This window comes from Coffea arabica, chromosome 2c (assembly GCF_036785885.1).
Source record: "Coffea arabica cultivar ET-39 chromosome 2c, Coffea Arabica ET-39 HiFi, whole genome shotgun sequence".
Taxonomy (NCBI): domain Eukaryota; kingdom Viridiplantae; phylum Streptophyta; class Magnoliopsida; order Gentianales; family Rubiaceae; genus Coffea; species Coffea arabica.
The window spans coordinates 70,931,018-70,946,745 of record NC_092312.1 but is presented as its reverse complement, the minus strand read 5'-3'; the positions used below and the strand labels follow the sequence as shown (position 1 = coordinate 70,946,745).

Genomic DNA, 15,728 nt, shown 5'->3' with positions numbered 1-15,728 from the left:
TTTATTCCAACTAATTATAATGAAAGTGACATTTTGACAAAAAAAAAAAAAAAGTTCCTTTTGTACCTAATGCAAAGGAACAAAAACATTCCTCAATTGAAATTCTCTTCCAAACAAAACAGAACCAGCGCATTTTTGTTTTTAAAATAGTATCATTTTTCCATTTTCTTGGTACTTCTGTCGCATAAATATAACCTTGGAATCTTGATCACAATCGGATGGCCATCCCAAGATGCTCAAGGTATTCATCAAACAAGGTATATTCCTACCAGCCACTTAAATTGTTTCTTCCTAGAGAAACTTTTCTTGGTTTTCTATCATTGTTGTTTTTTTTTTTGGGCAATAAATCTGAGTTCGACAATTACTTCTAGTGCTTATTTGCTTCCATTCTTCTTCTGGTTTGCGTTAATTAAGTAACAAATTTTATTTTACACCCTCTTTTGTTCTTCTTTTGTTTTTTGCCTTTTTCATACGCAAGTGGTGTTCAATTAGGTGGGCGCGGTTGGGCACTCGCTTCGTCCACCATTTGGCTGGTTTGACCAGCACCTTGCGAGTCAGTCATTTTCTAACTCTTATCCGCCTCGCATATCAGCGGGTACTCAATTATAGAATACCTACTAAGATAGAGTCTAGTCAACCGGTACCCGCCTCGCTCTACTTATCATTTAATTTTTAAAAAAAATGAGTTATACTAATTTAATTTTATATTTTACACATTCATCTAATATTTAATAAAGATTTTTTCTCAAAATAAGTTTCCCACTAAGAAACAAACATGAGAAGGGAATACAAGAAAAAGGAAAAAAATTTAAAAAATTCAAAATCAATACAAAATGTGTAATAAGTAGCACTTTTTTGAAATATATGTTTTACATTAATTAAACTTTTTTCTATAAAACATAAGATCATGGTTTCTACAAATGAATCTTGTAAATAAACCCTAGTCTCTCATATTTGTAATGCAATTTGTTCAATGAAATTGATTATTTAACTCTAAAGATATTATTTTATAGTGTGTGTATAAAAATAAAAAAAATAAAAAATATATATGATGGGTGGGTCGAATACCCGCGAATTTTTTTAATTGTATGACTCTAACCTGTTTTGCATATTAACGGATACCCGACCCTCTTTTGATCCAATTAAATAATACAGATCGGTATCGTAATTTTCGAATTGAATTGGACCGGATATGCTGGATTTTCGAGTTTACGGTTAATCTTGCACATCCCTAGTTCTGGCAACAAAATTAGGCCTGATTTGTAACTTCAAAGCCCAAAAAATTGTTTTTGTTTGATTGGGTAACCTAAGTATACGCTTTTGTCCAGTAAATAGATTACAACAATTTTTAATTCAAGCCCAAACTTGGACCAAATTAGGGTAGCATTTTACTTAGATTCTTATTCATTTACACAACAATTACAAACATAACATCCCTCAATTAAGAAAATTTCAAACGCCAATATCATTGCCAGAAAAAAAAAAGGCCTGAATCCCAACTAGCCCAAAAAATTAAAGGACTTTGAGCACCAAGGCCATTGAAGCTTAACAAAGAAAAGGATTCAGATCTCAAACTATCCAAGAAAAAGATTCCGACTACCATTGGATTGTGTATATATATATATATATATATATATAAATTCATGCGGACCAACGATTGTGCGTCACTCGAAATTGTAGAGAGTCCCTTTCCCTATGCAAGCTTCGACTATACAAGACTCAGAAATTGAATGTGAAAAAGTTGAGTCAATTATATGCTTGATGCTACGTTGACATAATTGAGTTTTGTGGTGTATTCCTCTGCACAAGCATCGTTCCATCAATTTAGGTCTTGTTTGCTGTTGCTTTAGATTTTACAAAATTCGATTATAAAAACTGATTATAGAGAATAATCTGAATCAGCAAAAGCTACTCTTTGAATAAATATAGATTTTAATTTTTTTTTAATGATTAAAAAAATTTATAGTCAGACTACAAAAGTAATCAAGGACATTACAAAAACTGAATATGCAAAATCAAAATCTATAATCAATGGAGAACAAGCCCTTAACGTGGCTGTTCTGCACATTCACCAAACCCACCAAAGACTTAATGCAAAAATGGCAAATGTTACCTTCAACAATTTGTAACATTCTCATACTTTTTCCCTAGGAAGAAAATCAAAGAAGATGAATTGACCAAAAAAAAAAAAAAAAAAAAAAAGGAGGTAGTTGTGTACAAAGTTGTCATCTTTCATATATCATACTTACGAGTAAGAGTAGGGGTGGCAATGGGGCGGAAGTGGGGCAGGGGATCCTTCCCCCGTCCTCCCCCCTCCGGTTGTCAAATAACTCCCCCCTCCCCCGTCCCGTTTCTCCCGCGAGGAAAGATTAGAAACTTTCGGCTACTAATTCCAACCTAAGATTAGAAACATGAGCTTACAATATCCATGATCATACTAGTATAACATGATTTCTTGTTCAGGTATCAATGAGTATCCAGTAACATAATGCACACTAAAACATGTAACAAGGAAGAAATATTACCTGTAACTTACCCCGTCCAAGTGATGGCTTTAATAAATTGGCAATATCAAGACCAGATCCCTTATTGCCTCATCCTACTGTCCTAGAACCAATAAGTGTGTAGACCTCATCAATAAAAACAATGACATTGCCTGCAATGCTGTCACAACAAGTTAAGTCACAGTAGACGACTTACTTCAAATGCACCAAAAAGAAGTGGGCACACCTGACTTTTTGATGTCCTTAAGTAATGTAGTCACGCGTCCTTCCAGTTCATCTCTCTCCTTTGCGCCTGCGATTAATTGAGTAGTGATTAGAACTGAGGGGAATGGAAGGCGACGGCGATGACTGCGAAGGAGGAACTTAGGGGGATAATAAGAGGTTTTGTTATTTTTGTATATATATACATATATATATGTGTATATATCTTTTTTATGCGGGGGACGAGGCGGGTGTATATTGCCCCATCCCCCGCCCCATTTCTACCCCTGCGAGTAACCGCCCCCATTGCCATCCCTAAGTAAGAGCCGGTGGTGTGACGTGGGCATATTCATCATTTTCTGTCATCATGAATATAATCAGAAATCTTAACTACCCTATACAACCAAACGCACAACTGCACATGGCTTAAAGCTACACACAAATGTGTATAGAAATATAAATGCATGATTATTATCATAAGCATTATTTTCTGATGGGGTCTTCAGCATCCCCTTTTTGAGACACATTTATATTATAGCTTGGCCCTTTTTTTTTTGGTTGAAGACATGAGTTAGGTACTCAATCAACCAATTATCTGCCCGAATTACTAGCAATTTTCATCATGCAGCTAGCCTCAATATTTCCTATCATTATCTTTATCACTTAAGTATTGTGATTGACTTGCTTAAGTAATGATGGCCACTACTATATGCAAATATTCTCTCCATCCCACTTTGATAGTCCTGTTTTCCTTTTTTGTCTGTCTAAATTGTAGTCCACTTCCCAATTGAAAAATGTAGTTATCTTTTAATTTCTCTAAAATACCCTTATTTAACATAAGTTATTATTACTGTAAACTACCTTATTTAATATAGATTGTTAGTATTAAATATAACCTACTCCATTTAATGCATTTAGATTTTTCAAAACATATTGATATATGAAAAGCCAACTTTATTTAATGTAAGGGTATTTTAGAAAAATAGCAATCTAAATTTGTTTTTCCAATAAAATTAACTATTTTTTCTTAAACTGTATAAAAAAAAAAAAACTAGAACTATCAAAAGAGGGTAGAGGGAGTATGTTTTAACTCTAACTGTCACACATTCAAAAAAAAAAAAAAAAGAAAAAAAAAATCAGAAATCTTGCGTAATGCTAGTAGTATGACAGAATAACTGCAAAGTAAAAATAATAATTTAAGCGAGTAATGTCAATTTATAGAGTATTTTTTTATGTCATCTAGATGTGTTAACAAGTAGTTAATGGTAGATGTAAAATTTCGTAATTACGGGCACATTAAACTATGTTGACGTACATAAAGAAACTTTTTTTTTTTTTTTTTGGTTAAACCTTGCGGAAAAAGGTTGTTTTGTTGATCGACAATAGAAACTGGAGCAGAATTACACCGTTATAATTAGCAATTACTGGGGATATATCAATTCTTCAATAGGAAATCTATTCCAACAAAATAAAAATTACTCATTTTTGTTGTGGAAACAGTTTTGGTATTTGAATTTGTGGGTAATTTCCCCCTTCCAGTCTAGGAACTTGTATGGTGTAGATATAAGCTTGGAATCTTGATCAGCTGGCCTACCCATCAAACAAAATATATATTTCCTCTTGATCACTGGCCACTCAAATTGGTTCTTCCCAACGGAACCTTTGTTTAATTTTTTTGGTCATTTGTCTTGTTGTAAAGCAGAGCCTGTGAGCTACTTTTTTTTTTTTTTTTTTTTGTCATAACTACATTCTAGTTGTTCTACTAGTGAACTTTCTGTTATGGGGAAAAAGAAAAAAAAAAAAGAGGTCTGTCTAATTAATTTGTCCATGATATCTTCTACTTCAGCCAAATGTTTGCAAATATTAGCAATTCTTTATCTAGCAATGTCAGATTTACTAGGCTGTATTAAAAATCTGTAAGAAAATCATCCATAGTTTACTATAACAAATGGTAACAAAAGTTTTATATGTTCTTGCACATTGTATTTTTCTTTGACTTGAGTGGCAAGGCTTTTCCCAAGAATTCTTTGACTTGAGTAGGGCATGGTACATAAAAGCAAGCCTCATGAAGTTTCTAGGTAGGGGTAGGCTGCTCGTGCATCATAGCATGTCTCTCAAGTATGGACCGGGACAAAAGGTCAGAGTATAGGAGGCGAGCTGCTAGTGGTCACCACTGTGCCATTAACGCTTTGGCGGGATAGGAGGCAAGGGTTCAAATTTAAAAAAATTTTCTTTGTCTTCCATCAATTGTCACATTATGTAGATTTTCAAAAAAATTTAAACTGGTGCTAAGAGCATTCCGGTGATAGTTCTGTCCCCATCAACCTTTCGTGGGCTCAATTGGACCTCTCCCATTAGTTAGATTAGGATAAATAGCATATAGATAAAAAGTGATGATTGATAGACAAAAAAAAAAAAAATAGAGTGGAAGTTGTGCTAAGAAAATAAAAAAAAATTGCTGAATTTAAAAAGAGAGAAAAGGTAAATAAGAAAAAAGAACTATTTTTTCATGTTTTTCTTAAAGAGTTTTGTGCCAACCAACTCCCTTTATTGGAGTTGGCCACCACCTTTAGTGTAGGGTGGGAAGTCAAGGGTTCAACTTTTGCTCCGATCAAAAGTTGCCATTTAATTTGGTTTTGCTTAAGATCCATGTGGGTGCTGTGCACCCGTATGGTTTGATGGTGGTTTAGTCTCCATCGGTTTCCCGTGATCCTGTTGGGTCCCTCCCCTAATATAGGTTAGATTAGGATTAGGAGTAGGTGTAAATGTAGACGATGACAAGTGACAAAAAAAAAATTAAAGAGTTTTGTGCCGTTGATACAAGGTACAGTGATTTCTATTTATAGAGGAGTACAAAAGAGATCAAATCATTTCTTGAAAGTCGTGACAGATTTAACACTTCAAAAATTATGATAACTTTATCATCTAAAAATTCGTGATAGATTTATCACATCGAGAATAGTGAATAGTGATAGATTTTTTTATCATTTATGGAATTAGATAAATATGATAGGCATTATAATTATTTAATTATTTCATAGGACAGTGCATATTCTTTATGCACTTTGATTTGCCAGCAGAAAAATAGACGGCAGAAGTGCCAAATTCCTTGAGCAATCATCTCCAGTTTGACACTGAAAGTATTTTACCAAAACTTCACATGTAAAGACCAATTGATAGAAAGGAACCGGATTCTTGATAGATAAGATATGGTCAAAACTTAACCGATATTTACCTTTGGTTATTAGCCAGTTACAAATTTAAAGTGCATAAATTTACATGGCTTTCTAATTAGGTTCTTGAAATAATTTATTTCCTCGTTCAGGAATCGTTACCACTTAAACCATCCCTTTTCTCCCAACTTATCCACTTAAAACTAGTTTTATATGAGTAATCTTACACTATTTTATTCAAGTATGGATAATGATTAAGGGTCCGTTTGATTCAATGTAAAATATTTTCAACGGAAAATGTCTTCCATGGAAAATTTTATCGAGGAAAATAATTATCTTCTATATGTTTTTTTCTGATGTTTGGGAGTAGATGGTGACTACAAATCTTTAGTGGGCTATTGCACAAGTGGTGAGTTTTGTTCTGAATCTTAAGGCTAGTGGAGAAGCATGAATGGATAGTCTTATGACTTACACCAGACATGGAAAATAACTTCAGTTCATTTAGATGGGAAGTCATTTTACACCATCTGATGTAAAATATTTTCGGTAGGAAAAAATTTTCCCAAAACAATAACCCAACCAAACAATAGAAAATCAGGAAAATATTTTCTTCCAAATAAACAGACCCTAAATGACAGTTTTCTTCATTCTAACCGGTACAAATTTAGTGGAAGGAGCTCAATATAATGACTTCAAGAAAACTAGATGACCTAATTAGGCCTCTTCTTTTACTTGCTTTCCCTTTATGAAGGAAGGCCAATAAGCATGCTGCAACTATTTTTAGGTCTACTTCGTATACACTCGCATATTAGAAGTTTGCTGAAGCTTCTATGGACATTTAGTTAAGCCAATCCAAATTAACTTAAGGGCTTAATACAAAAATGGCTATTCAAAGTTTAAGGGACCCCCACAGGGACCATTTCTTGCAGACTGCCCATTCTCCGGTATTGATTCATCATGGTCACCTAGACCCGCAAAAGAAAACTAGAATTACTACTTTTTCTCAGATGTTATGATTACCAAAGACTCTAAAAAGTTCCAACTACTGCTGATAATGAATCAAAAAATGCTTAAACTAATGATAGGCTGCGATGCAAATAAAGGCCGCACCAACGCTTAGTAATTTGATACAATTTCTCGGCTGAAAAGGTGCTATCATCTTCTTCTTTTCTTTTTTTTTTTTTTTTTTTTTTGGGTCAGACTCAATCTAAAAATTCTTTTCTCTGGGCCAGACATAAAACCTTTGTTGTCAACTATATGTAAATTTTAATTCTTTTTCAAAACAATTTTTTCTTTTCCTTGATATGGTCTCTTGAGTTATTATGACTGATCAAGTAGCTAGCATCCCATTAAACAACTTATATGAGCATAAATTATGAGTTTATTATTCATCAATAACAAACATGATCAATGGCAAGGACAAGTAACTTGCTGCTAACTACAAAGTGTGTATTAACCCAAGTTTAGTTGGCTCATTATTAGTTATATTTATTCTTGTTATTGCTTTGGGCATCCATGCGCTTAAACATGAAGTTCAATTACTTACCAAATTTTGAAGCAGACTAAATATGTTTTGGTTTTCTATTTTTCCTGTCACAGTTGTCCAATCCTTGTGCGTTATATATGAGGCAAACCTTCTTCTTCCTCGGAAAGAAAGCAAAAGAAACCATGGAAACAAGAAAACTGATTGCCAAAGCCCAATGCAAATAAGCAGTAAAAATAACTTGTATTTTTTTTGTGTCTTTTAGAGCAAAAGTGAAAAAGGTATTTAGATGGATCGACACTAGCATAGGAAACATCCAGGACATAAATCTAAAAGCAATTTTCAGAACTCGACGTTTCACACAAAAGCAAAAGCTTGGAAGGAAAGACAATGCCCTAAAGCCCATTGTGAGATCGAGGGGAACAGCATGGCTATTGCTAGTATTGTTAGTAGTGCTTAAAATTCCATGATCAAGTTCTTTTTTTACCTAATGGAAAGGAAGAACTGCCATATAGTTTGTCGATTTCAAACCCTAACGGCAGAGGGAGTAAAGGATTTGGTTCGACTTTCAAATTCTGAACCTGGATTTTGTTCAATTTCGACTTCTGAATCTGACAGTCGGAGATGAAAAAGGATAGAGTGTAAGATGGCATGTAACACTTTCGTAAGAAAATGTTAGAAAGAAAACTCATTCTCAGGGGTTTGAGGAATCTTTACTTCTTAGCCGTTTTCTATCTCACATCGATATTAGGGGGTTAGGGTTTAGGTTTATAAATCCCTCACAGGACTCCCAAAGTTATCGGCTTTTGAAGTTACTGTGGGGAGTTAGATTTATTTGCCGAAAATTCTTAATTTCGTAAGAAAATGTTAGAAAGAAAAAAAAAGATGGCATGTATTCAAATAGTTGTTATGTTAATGTCTTGCTCGTACCGCTTAAGGATTTGAGACAGAAGACAGCTAATCGTTTTTTTTTGTGTTATGCCTTGCTCTTACCGCTAAAGGATGGGTTAAAACAGAAGGCGGCTAAGGCTGAAATGGTTATTATGGCAGGATCCACAAAGAGCAGCAGCAACTCACAGGAGCTAAAGACAAAAGCAACCATCAAAATCTCAGCCTTAGTATTACTTCTTTTAATGAAAGTAAAATGCTTTTTCAAAAGAGACGCCAAAAACAAGGACTTTAACTCCTCATTCCACTGTCACACAGGACCCCTTACACATCGGAACAGAGCATGTGCTTGATAGGGTTTCATGCTCATCAGTCAACAAACAACTCATTACAACCAAGAACATAAGAGCAGCATTAACTGATATGTTTTTTTTTTTTTTTTCCTTCCAAGGAGATGACTACATTTTTTTTTTTACCGAGTATGATATTCTATTATTCTACGTCTGCTCCGACTTCATACTAGCAAGAGGGCTCCAAAGGAGTGAAGAGAAAAATTCAGAGAAACTGAACTATCATCGGTTCAGATACCCGCTAGCGAAATCTTTTCAGAAAATCCTGAATTTAAAATGTAAAGTAAAGAATTTGATCACTTGATCTATATTTAAGAAAAGCCTTAAAATTTTCTTGATAGCAACTATTCCATAGTGTTGGCTTCCGAGGAAAGCAGTATATGAAATGTTGATAGCTCTCAAGTCATCCACAAAGTGAAAAGCATAGGATTGGCAGATTCAACATAAAGCGAATGATGAGTCAAGATTCACCCGACTGCAAGAAGAAAGCGATAGATCAAGAGTGATGTTGACCATTTTTGCCATTTATTTTCAGAGTAAATCATTGATTAATTAATACAAGGAAATTAACATTCTTCCCCGCAACTACCTCACGGATTACCTGCTCAAGAAACTTCCTCCCTTGCATTGTCTATTCGCTAGGTACAAATTGAGGATTTTTTTTTTTTACAGTTATTTCTTAGAGTGATCTTAGGAAATGGTTCTTATAATACTTCATTTGATAAATGCATTTATGAGATTGTATTTCTTTAAAGTAGAGTATCTGGAAAACACTCATCTAAACACCTAAGTTAGTGTTTGTTTGAAAAAAAAAAGTGTGGGAAAATAAAAAAAAAAATTAATTATGTTTTCTTTTTGGTTCATTTGCGTGTGTTTTTCTGTCAAGAAATCTTTCATGCATTTTGTGTCCTACAAAATTTGTAAAATTTTGGAAAAAAAATTATTGGTTACTCACAGTATTTTCAATAACTATCACTAACAACTTAATTTCTCTCAAAATTTTTTTCTTGTCAAACATATATATATATATATATATATATATGTATGTATGTATATACAAGAAGGTGATTTTCTCTTTTCTTTACTTCACTTTCTTTTTCTTCGCTTTCTCACGTAACTTTCCTGCTAATCAAAAATAGAAACTAATGGGAGAAAAACCAAAGAAAAAAAAAAAAGGTTTCAAAAACGAATAAATTAAAATCCTCCAAAAACACAAAAACTTGCACTAAAGATTTACCAGAGTAATTACAAAAAAGTTTCCTGAAAACTAATAAGCTTACACAAGTAGTATAAGCCAAGTATACCCATTCTCTCCATAATCATAGAATTTCATTCAGAACATGCAAATGAAATTCCACTATTACATAATTGAGCATCCATTTGGATTCTCATCACTAAAGATTTCAAACGAATCCAACGGCTGTCTTGGGTTTGCGTCGAAATCGGACGGTGGAGCTTGCAGCTCTGGCCCACCAGAATACGAATACACATAGGAATTCGGTTGTGGAGGGGCGTAGAACGACGCCGTGTAGCTACTAGCAGGATTCGCTGTATTGTAGCTAACAGCATATATAGGTGGTGGTCCAGGTGGACCATAAAATTGCGGGGCGTATTGATCAAAGCTGCGATGATGTGGATGGCTGTGATGATCTGAAGCTGATACGGCTGGTGGGCCATCATCATGATTTCCCGGTCTCATTGCTTCCTGTGCTGCACTTGATTGCTCACCTCCTGTTAAATTCCCATTTTGCCCCTTTTTCTTTTTCTTTTTCCCATTACCATCATTGCCGCCACCACCACTAACATTTTCAACAACTGGACTATTTTTAACACTTTCGCCACCTTTTTTCTCCTCCGGCGGCGGATGTGCTCCACCAGTTCCTCCGCTTTCCGGCTTCTTCTCCTCTGTCTTCAACTCCTCCACCGCTTGATCACCGCCACTTTCTCTCTTCTTCGCACCGCCTTCACTACTAGCAGTAACTTTAGCTGCACCACCACCACCATTCTCTTCACCACTTTTAGCCTCGCCGCCGTCATTAGCATCTTTAGCGCCGCCACCTTTGCTGTTTTTGGTGGGTTCTTGAGCTACTGCTTCTGCTTTAACCGGAGGCGGCTTGACCTCTTTTACACTAGCGGTCTTGATATTATTAACACTTCCCTGGCTAGGTTCTTGATTACTGGTTTCTTGTTCGGTCAGTTTTTCTTTTTCTTTAGATTTACTGCTGGTTTTTTTCTCCTTCGGCTCAGCTTTTTCCGGCCATAGCTCCGCATGCTTACCGGACTTTATCAGCTTTCTCAGCAAAGTATTAGCATCCACGTCGCCGGTCACCGTTACCTTGTGTTGCTTGATGTCAATATCTATGCCATCCACACCTGAGAGGGGAAACGAAAAACTTTCAAATTTAAGTATCATAAAGAAATGAAACTGGTGGAAAATTTCTCGAACAAAGTTTGCATGAAAACTTGTACTATAATCTAGAGAAGTAAATAAGAGCATTTAAATCAATAAAACACATTCGAGCAACAGTAAATTAATACCCAGTAGGTGACAAGTGAAGCAATAACATTTCTAACCAAATATGAAGAGTTTTTTCTTCTTTTTTTTTTTAAAAAAAAAAATTTAGCAAATATGATGAATTAACTTACCTTGAACTCGATTTAGAATTTTCTTCACCTTTTTCTTGCACCCTTCGCAGTGAATGGAAACTTTCAGGATGCATTCCTGCACGACAAATTGTGCGAGAAAGATGTTACCCAAAATATTAGTTAGTTAAAAACTTAAAACTTAGATATATATATATATATATATATTTTATTATTTTCTCCAAAACAAAATATGTTCGTAACCATATACCATACCTTATTGTATTTGGTTGGTTCTTGGGGATCTTGTAATTTTTCTTGAGCTGCCATGACATAACAAAGAAGAAGGAAGAGAGGAGGGGTGGAGGAAGAGAACTACAGGGCAGAAGAAGAATTGGAACTGATTAAGCAAAGAGAAACGAGAAAGAGCTCCGTTGGGGCGTGTGGAAACGATGAAGCAGAGATGAATAATGATGAGAAGGATGCCTTTTAAGGAGTGGCAAAGTGGGCAAGTCTGTTAAGCTAAAGCTTGGGGTTGGAAAAATGTCATGGGGTCCAGTCCCCTCTGCTTTTTTTGCCTTTCGCGTTTGTGGGTGCTTGCTTTTCTCGAGTCATGCTTAATTAGGTGAACATTTCTTTTCCTTCAATGTTAATGTATATTTTAATTGGGAGAGAATGATTTTTGGAATATAATTGAGATTGAGTTCTGAATATCATTTGACTGTTGTGCGACGGGCAGGAAGGCACGATATATTGATATCCCGGCATGGCATAAGTCCTGTGTGACGGATTGATATCTCAGAAGAGAAGAGATTCGAAGTCGAATTGATAGAAATGTACGACATTAATTCTATCATTTCGGGCTAACTCATAAACTTCGGTAGTTCTTGAATTTTTTTTTTTTTTTTATCAACACAGGGGTGTCCAGGTCAAGATCCGAAGACGGCACGACTAATCCCCTGCGCCCAAGTACACCGCCACCCCAAGCGCACCGGAAGTTAAGTGGGATTCGACCACTTGACCTTGGAGTTCCGGAAGAAACCCAAGACCAGATGATCTAGCCCCGGGGGCTCTTGATTTCACATAAGCATTTTTTTTCATCATTTCTCAATCAAGAACCAGGAAACAACTTAAATGCTATTAAAATTGTCTTTGAATTCACCCCCTTTTTCTTTTCTTCTTTTTTTTTTGTTGGTTGAATTCATTTCTTTTCATTCATAGGCCAGGAAAAAGCAAGTAAATGCAACTGTCTGGAACCCAAATGGACGGATTAGGTATTTGATACAGAATTCTAAAAAAAAAAATTAAAGAATTCATTGGACTACATTTTTTAAGAGTCTCTGTGAATTTTTACAGGAAAATAACACTGTCGAAATTTTTAAAATGTAAAATATATGAGATAAAAATATCATTGCGAAATATACATGCAGAAAAATAGCACTGGTAAAAAATCTGCGACTGCTCGGAACTGTGTACAAACGTACATGCAGTAGCACTTTTGTAGATGCATCCTAGTTCCAACATATACATTTGGCTATTGCTCATTACCATTGCTGCAGTCAAACAAGTGTTTAGCTTAGTTTGGATATGATTATTTGTAAAATATTTCTTTTTTCTTGCATCATAAATATTTTTTTATTTCACATACATCACATCACATACCGTAGTATTATTTCACGTAATCTCTTATCCAAACTTACTCACTCATCCTTGCACGACACCTAAAAGAATGTCCCAAAAAAATAATGAATTATTATTCTGAAGTTTATCACAAAAATTATTAATAAAAATTATTTCGAAGGTAACTTGTTAATTTCATTACCTAAAACAGAAAACTTCTTAATTTCATTTTAGTGTTGGCATCTGCATTGATACAAGAAATTAATTCTCTTGGCGAACCAAAGAAAGAAGAAAGCATATATAGTTGTTCTATGACAGGAGCAGCGAAAGTGGAGGCCATCCTTTTCAATTGAGTCCCTATCTTTCCTCAAATGCAAGCATAGCTGAAAACCAATCGCACTAATTTATAGGTTGGCCCTTACGACCTATGATCCCGTCGTTTTCAAGAATCCACTCTTCCAAACGCACTTCATAAAAAACAGCCATCAGAAGGGCAGATTAGAACACCCCCTAAAGATATATTTCCTCCATTTTTCTTTCCAAATCGATCATGTTTTAGAGCATTCACCTATAAATTATCTATTTGTTTAAGAATAATTGGATGATAGGAATGCAATACTCTCAACCGCAAAATTAAGGCAAAGACTTGTATAGACCTGATCCAGCACCTCAAAATAGGCTTTACGAGGATAAATAAATCAGATCACTCTTTTGCTTTACGATTTTCAATAATGAAGTGACGTGACGATGTCTATGATCACATGATTCATAGTCTTGTTGTTGATTTGTAGACTAGATCTATCCAACTATTTGCACGAAATTAAGTATATATGTATGTATATATACAGGTCGACTTTGGTAAAAATTCCAATTTAAAATAATCATTCAAAAATTTTTCTACCTAATCGGAATTTAAGAAAATTTATAGTAACCCTTGGTGCCGGTTCTTCGATGTATGTGTAGGTGCTAATACTACCTGTATTATTTTTGTTTTCAACGTTTGAGCAGTTTTTTTTTTTTTTTTTTTTTGTCGACGTTTTATAATATGATCAATTTTGGAAACAATAATACAAGAGTTGTAACTTGTAGCAAACCCTTCAAGTTCAGAAAGTAAAATTAATTGGGTAAAACATTTCACATTGGCAATAGTGAAAAGTTGACTATATATCACCTCATTGAAAAATTCGAGAGGGATTTCAAGTTTTGTCTCCCGTTGCTGTATTCTTTCGCCTACCTATTGTCCCTAAAAGGTGAGGTTTAATCAACCACCACATAAAAATTTTCTTTTCTGACGTATAAATATAGTGTTTGGATATAAAACTTATCCCAAATAATATTTCACTTGCATCATAAACACATTTTTCAATCAATCTTTTTATATTTTCAACCATCTTTTTATCTCACATACATCACATCACAAAAAGTGTTACAGTAATTATTTCAAATAATACCCTATCCATATTGTGTTGTGAATGTTATGCCATCTTTTCTTTCTTTTACAGCGCTTAGCCTAGTTGTCAAATTTTGATTGATAAAAGAGATTTAAACCCACGATCTCTCTCTCTGATTCTTGAGGAGAGCTTCTCAACGACCATAGTAAAATATCATTTTGACATATAATAATATCGTTATTACCCTAGAACTGTTTTTTTCTTCACCTTTTGCATGTGGTATGTACATTATTTCGGAAATTGAGAATAGGTATAATGGCAATTTTCCTTTGCAAACAACTCAACTAAAGCCACAAAAGAATTTAGGTAACAGTCTAAAAATGTTGTAATAACTATCATCACTTCAACGAAAATACAACACCCACTTGAAAAAGATAATGGTGATGATGCATGGACGAATGATCAACAGAAGAAAGCAACATGAATGGTGAAACAAAAGATAAGATGATAATGCCCAAGAGCGACATCTCTCTTGCTATCATTATTCATATTGTTTGATACAAAATTTTTCCTTGGCTTGGATGATTCATATTCAATTCTGACAAAAGGTTGAACTGACAGGTTCATACACACCATAGATTACCATATCTCCCATGAATTCTGCACGATCACAAAGTAGTAGACCACTTTAAAATGGCGATAAAATATTTTGAGGGATGGGAGATTAAGTTGACACATATTTGTCCGTATTAGCACATATGTTGGAGGGCCACTGGATGCTAATTCTTTTGGTAATCTTAGTGGAGATGGTTAAAATAATTCTAGAGATATGAGATTTTAGGAGCAGAAGCTTTACAGCTTAGAACTGAGTAAGGCCTGGACAAATCCGAGTCTTCATTCATGGCTCTTTCTACTTTTTAGAAAGTTTTAGCTTTGAATTACCCCTGCTCGAAGTCTCATTAATCAACATGGATATTAGCCACAGATCTATTGGAGACCTTTCACTCTCTCTTTCTTTTTTTTTTTTAAACATCAAAGATTGGAAATATTTTTTCAGAAGGAGCGTGACAAACACTGAAGTAAGTACACAAAAGAAGAATAAACTAAAGAAAATATCAGTGTAAAATCGTACAATCACAGTATCACACACAATAAAGTAGATTTTTTTTTTGGTCAATCGACAACATTTATACAAGAGGGAAGACAATCCCATCTAAACCAAAGAGGGTGCTTTGGCGCACTATTTAATTTTTTTTTAATGGTAAGGTGCGAGATTTTAAACCTCCGACTTACAATCTAAAAAGGGATTTTATAGCCAATTTACCTAAAACAGGTTGATTAAGAAAGTAGATTTCTCACTCGCATGGATGCAATAAGAAGCCTATGGGAATTCCAATTTTGGTTCCTTTGCTCTCCTTTTCCATTTTGTTGCTAGCCCTACTTGTGAAGTAGTTAAGTAGGTGCCCTACTTTTTTACAACTAATGTTCTATTTTTTATTTTTTAATATTGCCCACCATTACATTACTAGTCAAAG

At 34.6% G+C, this 15,728-nt stretch overlaps 1 protein-coding gene across 1 annotated transcript; it reads right to left on the bottom strand.

The window, feature by feature from the left end:
• Positions 1 to 9,793: 9,793 nt before the first annotated feature.
• LOC113727657 (uncharacterized) lies at positions 9,794 to 11,656 on the bottom strand. The gene is made up of 3 exons (XM_027251940.2): positions 11,459 to 11,656; positions 11,246 to 11,321; positions 9,794 to 10,972 (listed from the first exon to the last, which is right to left on the bottom strand). Exons 1-3 carry the CDS (start codon positions 11,510 to 11,512, stop codon positions 9,960 to 9,962), a joined length of 1,143 nt encoding a protein of 380 aa, XP_027107741.1. The 5' UTR covers positions 11,513 to 11,656; the 3' UTR covers positions 9,794 to 9,959.
• Positions 11,657 to 15,728: the final 4,072 nt, after the last annotated feature.